Raw genomic sequence first — 16857 nt, forward strand, 5'->3', positions numbered from 1 at the left:
GGTTACCTAATTCGTGTTGCCTGCAGGCTGGGAAGCAGAGAACTACTCTATTCTAAAGAATTATCTTATTTACCATTTGGACAACATTTTGACCCCATTATGTATTTTGAACCATGAATGTACTGGTTTTGCAATATCCTTATCATTCCTTTTTTTTCCTTCCCTCCTGTGATCTTTGTTGTTGAGTTCAACTTTTAACCCCACAGGTGATATAAAAACATAAGTGTGACAGCCAAGACACTCTTCAGATTTTGCCTGGTACTAAAATCTATTTAATGAAGAAACCCTAGAGTAAAATCTTGCAGAGTAACATGACACTGCAAAGAACTTGCTCAGTTTTCAGCAGTGTGTGGCCTTGCATATCAAACATGAGCTGTGTCATACACAAACTTTTGCTTAGTTATTTTAAAAGACCTGAGAACTGGGAAATATATTGTTTATGCTGATTTTAAGCAAACTCTAAATATTTTATTTCTCCTGGATGGATGGAGATAGATAGCGTGGAATTGGGCCCAGGACCTGTAGCTATATGCACCACAACTAGTGTGTTGTTATTCTGATGGACTGTGCTTTGTCTTCAGTTTGCATAAGTCTGCAAGAATACACAAAGCATGTGACCATCCAGCATCAGACCATCCTTATTAATTTCTGACTCACACTTGTTGTGGTCCTCAATGTATGTACAGGTCATAAGGGAGTCCTAAAAATAATTTGCTTCCTTTGAAGACTTTAACATTGCTAGAGCCTTTTAAAGTGATTTTACCTTGAATTCTATTGTATTTGAGTCTGTGGTGTTTCACAACAAAGAGCGTCAGTGTTGTGTCCTCTTTGCATTTCAGAATGTAAAGCTGATTGTGATACCTGCTTCACCAGAAACTTCTGCACAAAGTGTAAAAGTGGGTTTTACTTATACAGTGGAAAGTGCCTTGAAAAGTGCCCTGATGGGCTGGAAGCCAACAACCACACAATGGAGTGCACTAGTATTGGTAAGTCCAGCCCCACATAAAGGCCCAGCCCTACCTGGTTTGCTCATGGGGATGGGGGATCTGTGAAGGGCACGAGCTGCAAGATCAGTTAGAGCTCAGGGAAAGGACAGCTCAAATCCACCCAGGAAATATTCTGCATCACAAGGTACAACAAACTCACATCACTTCATAAAAATCAAGCTTGGTTGTGCCCCAAAATACAGCTCCGATGCTAAGGGCAGTTCTGCCTCAGGAAAAAAAGCCCATTTCATCCTGCTGACTTGGCCTGCGCTGAGGTAGAATGGCATCCACCTTTAGCTTGAACTGTTACAGTGTTGGCTGCATCACTACCATCAAAGGTATAAAAATGTCAATGCAAGTCTTACATTATCTTAAAGTTTAAAATACTAACTGCTCTGGTTTTAGTCCTTTGTGCTATCTGTGCCTTTACAGCATGTGTGCACCAGCATTTTGAAGCTTATATTCCCAGAGAGGAGGGCTAGAAATTAAAATGGTATTCGTGCATAATCACCTGACTCTAGAAAGTGAGGATTAAAATCAGATGGCGAACAGCGTAGCGCTCTCTGTGAAGGAGTGAGATTGGCGGCACTGCTCTGGTGACTCATGGCTGCAGAAACGCGAGCTGCTTTTATATCTCTTCTAGCCTCTGACTCACAAACTCCAATTCTTCAGGCCAGGGCGATTTTGGAGGTCAACACACCTAGCTGTCTGGTTCATCCCTCTGCCACCCCTGCAGCCGAAAGCAGGAAGAGTGATGTGTTTGCCTGCGGGCTGCTGCTATCCATGTCCCCCGCCATGAACACACTGAGGCTGCAGCAGGGCTCAGCTTATTTTGGTGCACTGGCTGTGAACTGTGGTGGCTGCGGGCTGTGAGCCACAGTGGCAGCAGTAACTTCTTCAGCCACCTGCAACCAGTGAGCGCTTAGGCACAGCCTGGCCGTACTGGAAATCTCCTCCGCCACAGCATCATGCACATAACTCTCCCTGGCATAGCCCATTTGTCAGGGCAAGCAATCAGGAGTAAAAATAATGTGCGCTGGTTCAGTGTTTTCTTTCTCAAGTAGCTATTAGTTCAGGTGGTAGTGACGATATTTACGGTTTTATTTTCTAGCAAAGACTTTCATCTTTGGAAGCAATTCAAGGGATAATTTTTGTTTCTTGGTGGCTGTTTCCAAGTGCTATAGCCTTAGCTGCTTGAACAATGAGTCAGTCTTTACTCAGAAAAGCCATTTAAAGTTATGGAGGAAAAACAGAACCTTTCTGTGCACGTGAAGGCCAATTATTTTAACAGGAGAGCTCCAGTGTAATGTTAAAAACAAGATTACCCACATGACAGTTTACTGGAGGGAGGCTCAGAGATTGTCTGAGATCAGTTACATTTTTAAGTTTTGAAAAATTTTAAAGTAAATTCTGAATCTGGAAAAATGTTGACTTAGGAAATCCTCCCTATAGAGAGGTTTTTTCTTCTATAGAGAGAAGTTTTTTCTTCTTCAGTGGAGGCTTAGATTCTTAAGTAACACATGAGAAAGCAAATAATTACTACCTTTTATTAAGAGTAGGGTACTGAGGAGGTGGCACGGAAGTAGCATAGCTATTAAGACCATGTTTTGAAGCTCCAGGTTGCCCACATTTTTGTCTATACTTTTTGGGCAAGTGTCCAGTGGCATACCTTTGAGTTCCCAATATCACTGTAGTTTAGAAACTGCAACTTACACTTTTCTAAAAGGCTACAATCCTTCATTAGTACTAAATTTCCCCTGCTTTGCTAACTTACACCTTACATGTGTTCCAGATCTATCACTATTTAAGTTGAATGCCAAGCAAGAGATAACCAAAGATGCTTGGTTCCTAATGTAATGTTTCCATAACAGTTATTTCATTATAACTCTATCGATTTCCAAATTCAATACCTCAAAGACCAGCTGCAGCAGCTTGACACAGTGATTTCCTTCTGCTCTCTCCTATTTAATTCCACTAAAACCAAAAGGAGCTCTATCTCCACAACACCAAGGCAACCTAAGAAAAGATCCCAGTAACTGATTTCATTGAGACCAATTGTGTTTTTGCTGCCATGTATCAGGGACAGAATTACAAAATAGCAGGTTCAAAATAGCATCTGACATAATTATTTGACATTATTGTGTGCAGTATACCTTCAGTAGTACAAATTTACTCAATTCACTGATTTAAATCCTGATTCATTTCATTTGTGTTTGCTAGCATTTAGCTGATGCAGAATAAGATGAATGTACCATATGCATAATGTATACAAAAATATACTGGCCAGGCTCAGCTTGTCCTATGTTTGTTGCAGTGCACTGTGAAGCTAGTGAGTGGAGTCCATGGAGCCCTTGCACAAAGAAAGGAAAAACATGTGGTTTCAAAAGAGGAAATGAAGTAAGGGTCAGAGAGATCATACAACATCCGTCAGCAAGGGGCAATCCTTGCCCAGCTACAAGCGAGAGCAGAAAATGTATGGTACAAAGAAAGAGATGTCAGAAGGAAGGAAAAGGTACCACGTTATCATCATCATAATTTGAGTTTTGTATTGTACTTGTTTAAATATTCGCATCTGAATTCTCAAGCCTCAATTGCTGGCTTCCCCAAAACTCCCAATGACATGACATTCATTGAGCTGGAGGGAACTGTGCACTTCCCTGGTGTAAATAAAGTCCTAATGCTTCTGAAAAAAAATGCACTTTGTGTGATGCAGAGTACACAGCGTGGGTAGGATGGGAAGATGCACTCTCAGTAAGTACTGCTGAAAGAACTGCATAAATGAGATGTTGCACATGCAGCAAAAAGGTCCATTATAAAACACGGCATGGTGAAAGGTTTTTGTTGAATATCAGGCAGTCAAATTTCATGGTTCAACCATAAAATTCCTCTGAACTGGTTCCTATGTCAAGCTCCTATTCAGGTAAGCCTGTAACTCCTACTATTGCAGCGCTGTGACCTCTCTCACACCCTGACTTCTTTGTACTAGCTCTGGTTGAAAAATGTGGCATGATCTTGCTTTCTACTTGCAGAGTCCCAGTGTAGCAGAAAGACCATAACTCTATGGCAAGCAAGGGAAACTCCACTTAACACCTCCAGGGACAAAACATCCACAACCTCTCTGGGCAGCCTGCTTCAGCACCTCACCACTCTCTCAGTAAAAAACTTTACCCTGACATCTAATCACAATGTCCCCTCCTTTAGTTTAAAACCATTCCCCCTTGTCTTATCATTATCTGCCCTTGTAAAAATTTGATTTCCCTCTTGTTTATAAACTCTCTCTAAATATTGGAAGGCTGCAATGAGGTCTCCCCGCAGCCTTCTCTTCTCCAGGCTGAACAAGCCCAGTTTCTTCATCCTGTCTTCATAGGAGAGGTGCTCCAGCCCTCGATCATTCCTGTGGCCCTCTTCTGGACCCTCTCCAAAAACTTCACTTCTTTCCTGTGTTGGGGATCCCAGACTTGGATGCAAGGTAGAGCAGTGTGTCTGCCTCAGGGGAGCAGCCAAGACAAGCTATGTACAGACTTCTTCCTATTTAGACTATATATTCAATATGTCCATGAATATTATCGCTTTTGCTCCTGCACAGTGGCACAGCTTGAAGCACAAACCTGTTACTTCACTGAAACTGGAAGAAAAGTGTATTTTTTTCTACAATAGTTACAATACAATACGTCAGAGCTGAAAATATAGTTCTGAACTTCAATTTTGAGTCTAAAAACTGTTGGTTTTCTTTAAGGTGATAATGATGCTATGTATTTGTTTTTGGTAATTTGACAGCATTCTCAGATTGGATTTTTCTCTTTGAGAATTGTCTGTATTTCATACGTACTTTAAATGAAACTCCTCACCTATTTTACTGTCAATCCTTATTTAACAGGATCTGAGCCAAGCCAAATTTGAAAAATACTGCACACCACAAGAATTCCTTTAAAATCTTTATTTTTCCTGCAATGTGCCTCACCATTATTCTTCTCTTTTGAGCAAGTCACAGAGTATTTTCTAGCCTGTTTCACACTCAGTAGACAATTCCTTTGAACTTTATGCAGTCAGATGTAACCTACATTCCAACAACTATGTTCCAATACTGCTTACGCCTTTGGGATTTGCATGTGTATAGCTGAGAGGATTTTTTTAATGTTCTGAAAGACACCACTGTACAATCCTCTGTAATATTACCCACAAATGTCCGTCCAATTCATTTTTGTACACCTTCAAAGAGAGATGAGTTTATTTAAAATGAAATAAAAGGTAATCCTTAATAAAACTGAGGAAATTCACACATGAAACATTAGGTTAAAATAGGTTGAAGGGATGCATTAGGCTCAGAGTTTCCTTATGTTCCTACTGGGATAGGGAAATAAGGCTTTCCAACTTAATCTCCAGGCAACTTATCTTCCTTACTGCCACTGTCCCTTATTACTCCAAGAGAAATTTTTTGTTCCCCTGCAAACAAGAGAATGCTTGTACCAAAAGCTAAAGCAAGCTCTGTTCTTATGGCTAGCTAGTCCAGTCAATGAGATGAAGGGGAGTTAACGACAAAAACTCTTTTGGACAGGAAAGGGAAAGTAAATACATTTGGACTTACTGTTAAGAAATATTGAAAATGCTATTTGCATTGTACAACTTTACACTGCCACTTGGGGATTGCTTTGGAGACTAGCTTCCAGTGCATTGACTAAGTCTAGCAGCAGACCTAGCAAGAGCCAACAGTGCTGCAATCTGTCATCTGCAATCAAACAAGTTAGAAGACAAAGTTAGTTCAGTCAGTCTTTGCCATTTCCATGTTGACTATATGTCTGTGGCCGAGGGAGTAAGGGCAAAGACCACATCATGACGGGGTATGCTCGTCACAGATCCCTCAGTGACTTTGCTCAAAAAGTTGAAATTGGAGACAGGATGTTAGTCATTTCAGTTGCTGCTATCTCAGAGAGGCAAGTGCATATTTCTGGAATGGTTACACAGAACAAGATAAGACAAATGAAGATGGCTTTTTGTTTCCATCTGCTTGCTAGTATGCCATTAAAGCTGGTGTGATCCAGTATAACTCTTTTTTTTTTTTTTTTTCCTTTCTCTGTCTAGTAAATTGAGTTTTACTGGGAGAAGAAGGTAGAGTTTTGAGTGCATGTCTTCAGATGACTGTAGTATGCAGGAGTCCTATCAGGCATCCATTAAATATGCAAAACCACCTGTTAGCTAAAAACCCCAAGGCATTTGTCAAGATTTTACTTCAGCTGAAAAAAATGTAACTTTATTCTAACAAGGTTAATAGATAGGTCACAGTGAAAGTAATGCTTCCTATTAATTTCTATGATAACTGCAACCAATACAAAGAGCACAATAACACTACTTGATAGAAAAATTTCTCTTAATATTATCAATATTATCAAATTCTCTCATAAAACCATGACAGCTACAAAAAGTTAATTTTACCACCATTAGCTATGCATTTTTGCAGCATGAACAAAATCCTGCACGCTGCACTTGTAAAAATCTGCACCAGTGGAGGTGACCCAATGTTTCACAGGTGCTGTGATGGTGTCATTGCTAGGAAAATGCTACCCACACAGTCCATCTTTCATTGGTCCAAGCAGATGGAATTCAGAAGGAGCCAAATCTGGACTATGCTGTGGGTATGATAAGACAGTCCAACCAAGACTGACAATTTGCTCCACAGCAAACTGGCTTGGGGCCTGGCATTATATTGTTGCAAGAGGAAGGTTATCTTCTTCTCTAGTCTGACTCAAAGTTCAAGTCTTCAACTTAGTCAGGGTTGTGATGCCGTGGTCGGAGTTGATGGTTTGTCCAGTTTCTAGGAAATCTGGAAGGATCACTACTTTCCTATCCTAAAAGATAGTGCTCATCACTTTACCCACTTAGGGCTGCATCTTGAGCTTTTTCTTTAATGGGAAGTTCATGTGTTGTCACTTCATGTACTGTCATTTTGACTCCAGCTTTTGGTGGTGATACCACATCTCATAAATGGTAGTGATGTGATTCAAGAAACTGGATCAGCCTCATATTGATTCAATAGATCCTGACAAACTTGCTTATGTTGTTCTTTTTGTTCCTGTGTGAGAATTCAAGGGATCCACCTTGTGCAAACTTTATGATATTCCAGCATTGCCGCCATCATTTCCAACACAAAGTTGCTGATCTTCAGCTCTGTATGCAGTTTCCTGTTGTAAACCAACAATCTGTGGATAAAGACATTCTTCATTTCATAGTCTGACAGCTGTGCATGACCATCCAAAACATGGCTTGTCTTTAATGTCAGTGTTGCCTCTGCTGAAACACATCACCCACTGCCTTGCTGTGTTCACATCCACCATTTGGTCTCCAGAAACATTCAGCAAGCATAAGTAAATGTCAGCGGGTGCCATTTTTTCTGCACAGAGGAATTCAATTCCACACCTTTGCTTCATTTCCAGGACAGACACTATTCTGTCAGATTGCCCTTCTGCTTCCATCTGTCACACAGCAACAAAATGTAACGGAATATTGATGGGAAGTTTCAGCTTTTACTGCCATAGCACCAGCATCTGCTTCTGATGTAATGGACCAACATAGTAACATAGGAGGCATTACTTTTGGAGCAACCCCGGTATTACACAATAAACTACTTAATTTGTATTCAGTTAACTTAAACTCACCCACCCTAGTGTAAACACTAGTGTAAACACCCTAGTGTGAGTTACCCACCCTAGTGTAAACACTCTGATGCCACGTGGATTCATGTAACAAGGGAACACAGAAGGCGCTTTTAGTATCTCTAACAATAGCAACAAAATCTTCATTTAACGTCTTTTCAAGGTGCATCAGTTTCATTAATGGCCAGATGAGGTGTCCCAGGCAGCACAGAGAAAGAGAAAGAGAGCCTCTATTAAAATAAGAGAAAGTGTGTAAGTTGTATTACAATTTTAAGATGTACAGGGAAGTAGAGTAGGGAAGGAAGCCATTAGTAGAGTTTCACACTTTGCACGAGTTTTTAACCATGTCCCATAAAATCAAGGTTTTGTAATCTCTACAATACAAAGAAACCCCTTTGTACCCATTTACATAAATATGTGCCATAGCAATGTGTTTGTTCCTGCAGTAGTACCAATTTCTTCCTGAAAATTCTGGACTCTGGAGTAGTTGCTTACTCATTTTGTAGAATTTTTTTTTTTCATACTGGACAATTTGAAGTTGATGTGCACTTGATTTTTACAACAAGGGTTTTGCCTTCTGAGAATTCATAAAAGGCATGACAAGATGGGAGTCATCACTGAGCCCCTGCTAAAAATTAGTTGCCTATGTCTAAGAAGGTCCTTGATGTATCATATCAAAGGTGGGATACTGGAATACTGCTCTTGGGGAGGGGGATTCATGTGCCATTAGATGGATTCTAAAAAGAGCAAAATGATTTTTTTCTCCAGAGGGAGCTCCCTTTTCACAATGACTGCTAAGGACAGTCCAGGGTGAATGATGTGGATCTTACCTGCTAACTTCTTAAGCATAACTGCACGGGAGAATAAGATATTTCAATCACAGCTCATCCTGAAAGTCAGATCCTCTCTCCTTTGTATAGCTTGGTGGTATTTAAAACAAAAGGATTGGCGCATGTGAGCCAGAGAGACATCACAAGTGCACTGTTCTCTAGACTAACTGTGAGAGATGGGGTATCCTGTGTGAAGGTCACTCGTGTGGTTGTGGTTAATGACCTTACTCCATGGTGGGTCACAGGACTTCTGAAGCTTCAAGATGAACACAAAGCTAATTACTGCATCCCTGTGTTTACATTCTGCATACGCCAGTGGGTCATAACTCTGGCCTTTGCGAGCCTGACTTACTATAATTGAGGAATTGAGTTCAATTGTTTATTTTCTGTTTGTTTCTGCCAAGAGGACCTCTCATTTCCTTTCCTCGCAGGGGTTTTGACTCTTTAACTTTAACACATTTCCAGCCCCCTACACCAGGGCTGTTGCGACTGGGAATTCCTTAGTTGCAACATCAAGGGAAATGGCTTTCTGGAAATACCTTGAGCAAGGCAGGACACGGACAGCACAAAGCTGACCACCACCATTGGCCTGCACAAATGGTCACCATTCAGAAAAGAGATCTTGGGAGAGAATGGTTAAGAAGGGAAAAAGAGGATCAGTATGAGTCAGAGAGGTTTGTGAATCCAAAATAGCTAGTAAGCAAGTATGTACAGCTCAAGAATTCAAGGGCTGGAAAGGCAGGGAAAACCCATTTTAAAATTTAGTCAAAGCACTTTCAAAATATAATTGAAGTTAGGCATTTTTGAATGTCATATTATGTAACTGCAAACTAAGACCTTAAAATCCAAATGAATTAATAGTAGTGTACCATTTTGCTACAAGTGTGCTTACTTTGTTTTACGGTGAATATCAAATTCTTACCGTACCTCCCAGTTCTGACAGACATACACACTGTGCAAGCAGGCAACACAAATTTGCTGCAAGTCTTTGCACATACAGTGCTATCCAGTGTGACAGTCATCTCAAAGCAGAGAATGAAGTGGATGGTCAGCTCTTCCTGTGCAGTAAGTGAATCCGTAAAAAAAGCTGACTTCATTCTTATAATAAAATATGGATGACGCGGGAGCACTTCTCCCTAGATCACTAAACCAAATAAGGGATAGAAATCATCTTTTTCCCTTTCCAGTCTTCCCTTCTGGAGGTTCCCTGTGCTCCAGAAGTGGCTTGCAAACATCCTTTAGATGTCTGAGCTCTGTAGGAAAAACACAACATCACTAATACCTCTCCCTCCACCCTTCCAAAGTGCCCATCCATTCAGCACCAAATTTTGAACATCTTTCTAGTATCTTCCCTCTTGAATAGAATTATCTGGGAAGGTGAAGTCCATAGCTGTGACTGTACTGCTAAGGAAAAGCATGCAAAGATGCACTGTCCTTGACTACAAGACCAAGGAGCATCTTTTGGTTTGCATCCAGACTATTTGGGACTATTCTCCTGCTTTGGCTGGTGGGAAGAGAAAGGGAGCTGGTGCAGGTCAGAGACTGAAACCAAACTAGCAGTCATGCAGTGCAGACACAAAAGGGCCTTCCTCTGTTGCACAGCTGTACTGTACTAATCCACAGCACCTTCGTATCTGGTGGCATCACTTGACTGTGTTCCATGGAGACGAAAATAGGAAACCATGCCTACTGTATTCTCCCAGCTGCAGGGCAGAGATCACATGCAAAAGAACAGAATATCTTTTTCTCTTACCCTACATCATTTCCTTAGTCTGCCTGCCTGTCCTCATTTATCCCTTTTCTCCACTTCTCACAGCTAGTACTTCCAAAGCCTTGCCCTAACTTCTAGCATTGTAAGGAGCAGTGGGATTTATTTGTCGTAGTTGGAAGAGGAAATCAGCCTCTTGCAGGCTGTGCGTCATGGCCACACATCTTGATAACTTTCTGTTCTCTACTCCCCAGCAGACCAGAGCAAGCTGTTTTCTTGTCCTTGGGCAACATTACCATAGAGTAAAGATGAAGAGAAGTGGCTACTGATAGCACAGCCCACTTGGCCCTTGTCATCTGGGATCTACAACTCCATTTTTGCCTGTATGACCTGGAAAGAAGAACAAATGCAAGAAAGCATTAGTTCTTACAAATCCATCAGATCTAGTACATCCATCAGATTTAGTCCAAGAATGCAAAATATTTGGTGTATGTGATCTACAGAGTAAATCTGGCAGTGGATGTTTCAAGTTTTAATGGTGACACAGAGAGCACTGTAAAATCATCTAAATCCTGAGCTGTGGAACACTTCCATGTATAGCAATACTGTTATAGCACAGCAAATTGTGAGACTAATGGCACTCATTCACTACTGTTTTAGCTGCCTAATTCTTTTAAGGGGCATTGTCCAAGACCCATCGAAATCCCATTGACTTCAGGGTACTTTGGATCTAGCTGTAAAGAAAAGATTTTTCAACATTCCTTTGTAACAAAGTGAAAACAAGCACTTTTTTGGCTGCTGCTTCTCCTCATCTTACTGAGTATTTGCCTGTTCTTCCCACCCAAGCAGCTCTGTTTGCTTTTCCCCACCCAGGTCTCTGCATCTCCAGCCTCCTCATCTCTCTCAGCACATGCTCCCTCCTAGCTCTGACACCTGTTGTAGCCTTTAGGCTGCCACTTCCCAGCTCTCCTCCAGCCCCTTAACTCTGACAAAGAAAACATCTGCTGCCATAGCTTTTCATTATAAAGAGCCAAAGGAGCTTTGTATTGTTCCCAATGAGATAACATCCAGTGTTGTTATCAGAGACTGTAAAGATCAGGAAAGAGGTTGTGGGAATCTCCATCATGGAAGATTTTTAAGGAGGTTAGACAAACATCCATCAGAAACAGTCTAAGTATAGCAATCCAGCCACAGAGTCCAGTAAAGAACTAGATAATGCTTTGATAAGCTTCCCTACATTTCTAAAATTACCACAACATTTCCATAAATTTTTTTCATGCCTATTGCCTTCTGTAAGACTTCCACAGACAGAAGACATACTGCACATTTGCACAGCACTATTTCAAGTATTGCTGTCTATTGACACATTCAATATAAAGTGTCCTTCTGTCTTTACCAAGCTCAGATTTTCATTTGGGCCTGAATGAGGGCATTGAAACAAATTCTCTTCCATTTTGTTTAATTTAGGTATCCTCTCCTGGTGGTATGCCTGCCATGCTGCCATGCTCCTATTTGCACTCACCAACTATTCCTGTGTATATAGCTCAGTGGACTTAGAATCATAGAATCACGGAATGACTTGGGTTGGAATGGACCTCAACGATCATCAAACTCCAACCCCCCTTGCCACAGGCAAGGCTGCTAACCTCCATATCTAATACTACAGCAGGCTGCCCAGGGGCCCATCCAACCTGGCCTTGAACACCTCCAGGGATATAGCATCCACAGCTTCTCTGGGCGGCCTGTTCCAGCACCTCACCACTCTCTTGTCACACTAATTCACTAGAGATGAAAGCTACCACCACTCTGTCGTCAATGAACCTATACAAAATTTGATAGTAGACAAAGATGTGGTTCATCAGGGGAATATTGCTGTATTTAGTTTAAAAAAAAAAAAAAGGTTAATTCTAAGGACAGATGAAAACAAATATTTTTCACTTGTGTTTGTTAATTTTTAAGTGGCAAGAAACTAATGAGAAGAAAGAAAGACATCAGTCATTTGTCATGCAAAATTTTTGTGGCCATGTTTTTAATGAAAGAAAAAAGGAAACCATTTCCAAAATTTTCAATATTTAGTTCCTTGAAACAAAAAATGGCTGTAAAAAGAATTAACCAGGGGTCCACAAGCTAAACATCTGCAGGCTAGTATGTAATTATTAACTCTGGGGATTTTTCTGGGGTTTACAAGCAAAATGACCCAGTGATGAAATTTTTTGAATTTTGAATCTAATCTAATCCTCCCCAATATCTATAGCAAACAGTAGCCCCAGCATAAAGATTTACAACTACCGTTATGTCTCTGCTTTGTTCTTAAACATGTATTTACTTCTGCTCATTTGCTTTCTGAAATTCCCTCTCTCATTTGTCATCTGAAGAACTCCGTTTAAAAGGAAAACAGACTTCAGACATGAAACACAACTACATTCCTGAAACATGAGATGAACAACCTTTAATTCACGCAACCTTTCATTTACAGTAATGTTTAGTGCATGGCCCAGTCTCATTATGAACGATGCCTCTCCCTGTCATTAGCCTACAGAAAGGTCTAAAACACTTAAGTGTTTAAAGGAGCCCTGTTTTAGCCCCTGTATTCTCTCCTTTTCTCCCTCCCCCACTTTCCATATCCCTTTCTGACTGCTCTTGTTCTAAGTGCATGATATAAATGCTATACTTTGCAAACTGCACTTACTGTTGGCTTCAGGCTTCGAAGGACCCTTCTGAACACTTTTTATACAAACCCTTGCAAGGTCACAGTTGGAAAAATCTCAGCTGGTGGACTTGGATCCCATGAGCTAGTGACCATTTATAATTAATATTAATGAATGGCAGACGACAGATGTTTATTGCTTAAGTAGAAATGTGCATTGCTAAACCAGAAGGATTTTTTTGTTTAAATGCAGAGGAACTGACTTTATTTCTCATGTGGATGTGGGTGGTGGGAGGGAATGCCAGTAGGTGATCTGAACCCTGCTACCTTTAAGCATGAGCAAAGAAACAATACTCCATAAAGGACCCGAGCTGTCTGACTGATTGAAGCCTGTTGTTCAGTTCCTTAAAACGTTAGCTGTAAAAGTAGGGAGGAGTCTTTTCATCCATTTCATTGGCTTTAACTTGCACTAGTAATGGCTTTCATCTGTAGCTGTCAAAGCATTAAACATAATTAAGGAACCATTATCTCCGTTCTATAGTTGTGGAACATGAGGATGTCATAAAGACTCCATTATATAGATAAAAGTCCACCATGAAGATGAAGAATCGCAATCCCAGCCACAGCTTATTTTATTTGTTAGATTTTTTTTTTCCCCAGTGTTTTTAAAACAAACTAAAGCTATAATGGATGAATTACTGAAGTTTAAATCTGACATTGTGGAAGATGCAATATGGAGATGGAAGAATCTCTGTGAATCCCTCTGAATACTGTAGGGCTTATTCAGGTTTAAAGTTGATGGAACTTCTGTTTTCTAGCTGAAAGCAATGTACTCTTTCAGAGTACAAAAAATAACTTCCTGTGACATACGAGAATCCAGGGTAACATTTTCAAAAGTACATGAAAAGCTGTAAGTAATTTTTGAGAATTTATGGCTAAGGTTGGAGTGGGAGCTCTGGATTCTTTGTGCAGCGTGTTCTACTTCATTACTATCTTACTGTACTGTATGTTTACTGTTTCCTTGCCCCTGAGAATGCTACACATCTGTATGACAGTCCATAAAGTGTTTCAGAATGTGCCATACCAGAGCCTTGCAAAATATTTTTTATTTCAGTGGTTACAGAGTTGGTCTTCAGTATTATAAGAAGAGTGCTTAAGGAGTTTAGAGCAAAAGGAGGAGACAGTCAGATTTTAGAAACAGTGAATTATTTCATTTTTCACTAATCTGAAAACTCTTAAAAGAGGCAGGAAAGTGTTTAACTGATTGGTTTTAAAGACAGGCATGAGCATAATAGTTGATTTGTGTATAAGATCTTCCTCAGATGGACGCAAGAGATGGTTAGAAAGAGAGACCTTTGCTGGTCCCCACAGTCTCTGTTTTCAGAGTCCAGAGAAGGTCCTGACTTCTTGCCATACATCCTACTGAAGAAATGTCACTCATGCTGCTTTCGCTTCTGGTTCCTCAGAACCTTTTTGCAGCCCTGCAATATGGCTCTTATAACTGGCCCTATTTACAGGCTGCACACACCCCACGGGCACACTCACAAGTGCAATGCCTAAGATTATTACAATTTTACCAGCAGTGCTGTAGCACTCCTAATTCATCCCCCGAGCACAAAAGAGAAAAAATAACACATGCTTGCAGCAAGTTCTGCTGGGCTGCCATTATCTCCTGCTGGCAGGAACTTGGAGCAGATCTCCTGGGGAGGTGGCTAAGGGGTTGCAGACATTCCTTAGCACAGCCTGGTGCTCTGTGCCATGAGAGGCTGCTTTCTCTTCCCACTGGGGGCTTCATCTCCTCTAACCTTTGAGCTATCTAACCTCATTTGTTCCCCATCTAAATGGGATGGTGGTCAGTTTATAAAGTATACTAAATAAAATGAAGTCCAGTGATGCATCATCACATGCAATACTCATTCTTCACATTCCACTTGAAGCTACTCATAAAACCGGCTGCTAACTTCAGTGTGCAAAGCCTGTGTTACTACAAACAGCTTTAGATCCAGCGTTCATTCTCAGAAGGATTTAAAAAGAATAAACTTATCACATTCTTGGAAAAAACAAGAAAAGACTAGAGAGACTGGATAAAATTTACATGGACAATTTCTTCTATCTGTGACACGTTTCAAACTGAGGATTTACGGGAAATATTAAAATAACTGCATTCAGTTTTGTTTTTTTTTTTTCATGCATGTCCTCCATGACCCCCGCAGAAATCTCTGGGTTTTGTTTTTAATGCACTTGAATTTTCCAAAGGAATGGAAAATGCCAAATTGTGGAACTCATCGTATTTCCCAGAAAAATATTGATTTCAGTGAGGACCCAGGAGAAAGCAGGCAGGTTCTGAAACAACTTGGCTTTTGTGTTAGGTTTCTGCCCAGTATTCTCTCAGCTTGTCTGCTGGGCTGGCCCTTGGCAGTCCACCTGGCAGGCTGACAAGGACTCAAGAGCCTGAGAACTTGAGATTCCTTTGATGAGAGCATCTTGGTCATCTGAGCTCTTCAAGCTTCATAGACCTCAATTCTGAATCCCTTTATCAAAAAAAATTTCCTGAGCCTTTTTCAGAGGCAGCTCAGGAATCTTGTTGTTTCCAATCCCCTTCTCCTCAAGCTGCTTTTTGCTTGCTGAAATGCCATTCTTCGAGTAGGTGAGAAAACCTCATAGAACCAAGTGGAAATGGCCAAAGTGAAATGTCATGTCACTGTTGTTGAAAGGGGACTTTTGGATTTGCTGATCTGAGTGAAATTTAGAAACATGACCTGCCATTTTAATTGGGATGAAAATGTGTTTGGAAATGCTGGCACTTCCTAGAGAGGGGAAGATCAATGTTTTGGCCAACAGAAATAGTACACAGATACTGGAGACATGAAACAAAAAGAAATGGTCATTTTTCAACGCCTTGCTTGTGAAAAGAACCCTTGAAAGCAAATTATTTGTTCATTTATACCAGAAAACAACCTTGGTGACCTCAGCGTGTTTAAGCAAGTACAACAGAGGCAAAACCAAGCCTCTGGCATATTCAAGTAATGGCATCCTGGCTCTGGGCTGATGATTGTGCTGAGTGGATCCATCAGGAGCTGCCTCTCATGTGTATGTGAGCTACTGCTCCACTGGCTGATCAATCAGTCATGCTGGCCAGGATTACTGCGAAGTGTGCACAGGTTCCCATCCACCTGTCAGCACAGGCATCACCACAGGTGGGAAAGCAAACAAATGGAGTAGGGAGGAGACGGGACAAGTGAACCATGCAAAGCAGGGCCAGTGTTACATCCTGTTGACTCTCCATCTTCTTGCACCTTCCTGGGACGTTGGATAAGTAAAGAACTGCCCTCAGATACTGCTCCAAAACGACACCTGGCACAGGACAGGTGATGGAAAGCCACCAGCCTTGAGAAGGAAAACTGCCCTTTGAGGTCTACCTACCTGGCACTGATGTGCTTTACCCAAGCTTCAAAGTGATGGAGTTACGTTTTTATATCTCTTAAGACATGTATTGTTCACACACATTTGTGTTTGAATGCATACACACAATGATGACACTGAATGAAGGTCCAGTACTGAGTGAGGCAGGTCCTGGTGTTAGAAACAGTATTAGCAAATCCACTTTGGGATCACTAGCAGAGCCCAGTGTGTTCATGTAGGGAAAAAAGCATTCTGCATTGATTGTGTATGGATGCATCCAAATATTGGATAATATGACTGTCTCCTGAACTAACAGGTTACATTAATGCAAATGGTTTACGGAAAGCCAAAGAAAAAGGCCTCTCTTGTTTATCCCTCTCTTCAAAAAACTCCAAGTAGAAATGTGAATACTGAAGAAAAAAATTTATTTGGATATTTTCTCCTTTTTACTATTGTACTAGAAAGAGTTCAAATGTCTGCAGAGGCACAAGCATCTGTCTCTTATCATGTATAACTTTTCTTGATTATTTCTAGAGAGGCAGACTAAACATGCGACTCTGACAAAATGCAGCATCACATTTTTATTTCTGGTTTGCTCAAAAGCCTTCACCAGCTGAAGTAAGTCTCTAAAAAGGAC

At 40.8% G+C, this 16857-nt stretch overlaps 1 protein-coding gene across 3 annotated transcripts in view; it reads left to right on the forward strand.

The window, feature by feature from the left end:
- RSPO3 (R-spondin 3) overlaps positions 1 to 16857 on the forward strand; it is a 90502-nt gene that overhangs the window by 35330 nt on the left and 38315 nt on the right. For all 3 annotated transcript variants that reach the window (XM_048935408.1, XM_048935407.1, XM_048935409.1), the window contains exons 3-4: positions 840 to 986; positions 3301 to 3498. In XM_048935408.1, coding sequence (XP_048791365.1) covers positions 840 to 986; positions 3301 to 3498 — 345 coding nt within the window. The remainder of the gene's footprint in view (positions 1 to 839; positions 987 to 3300; positions 3499 to 16857) is intronic.

This window comes from Lagopus muta, chromosome 2, assembly GCF_023343835.1.
Source record: "Lagopus muta isolate bLagMut1 chromosome 2, bLagMut1 primary, whole genome shotgun sequence".
NCBI classification, from domain to species: Eukaryota; Metazoa; Chordata; class Aves; order Galliformes; family Phasianidae; genus Lagopus; species Lagopus muta.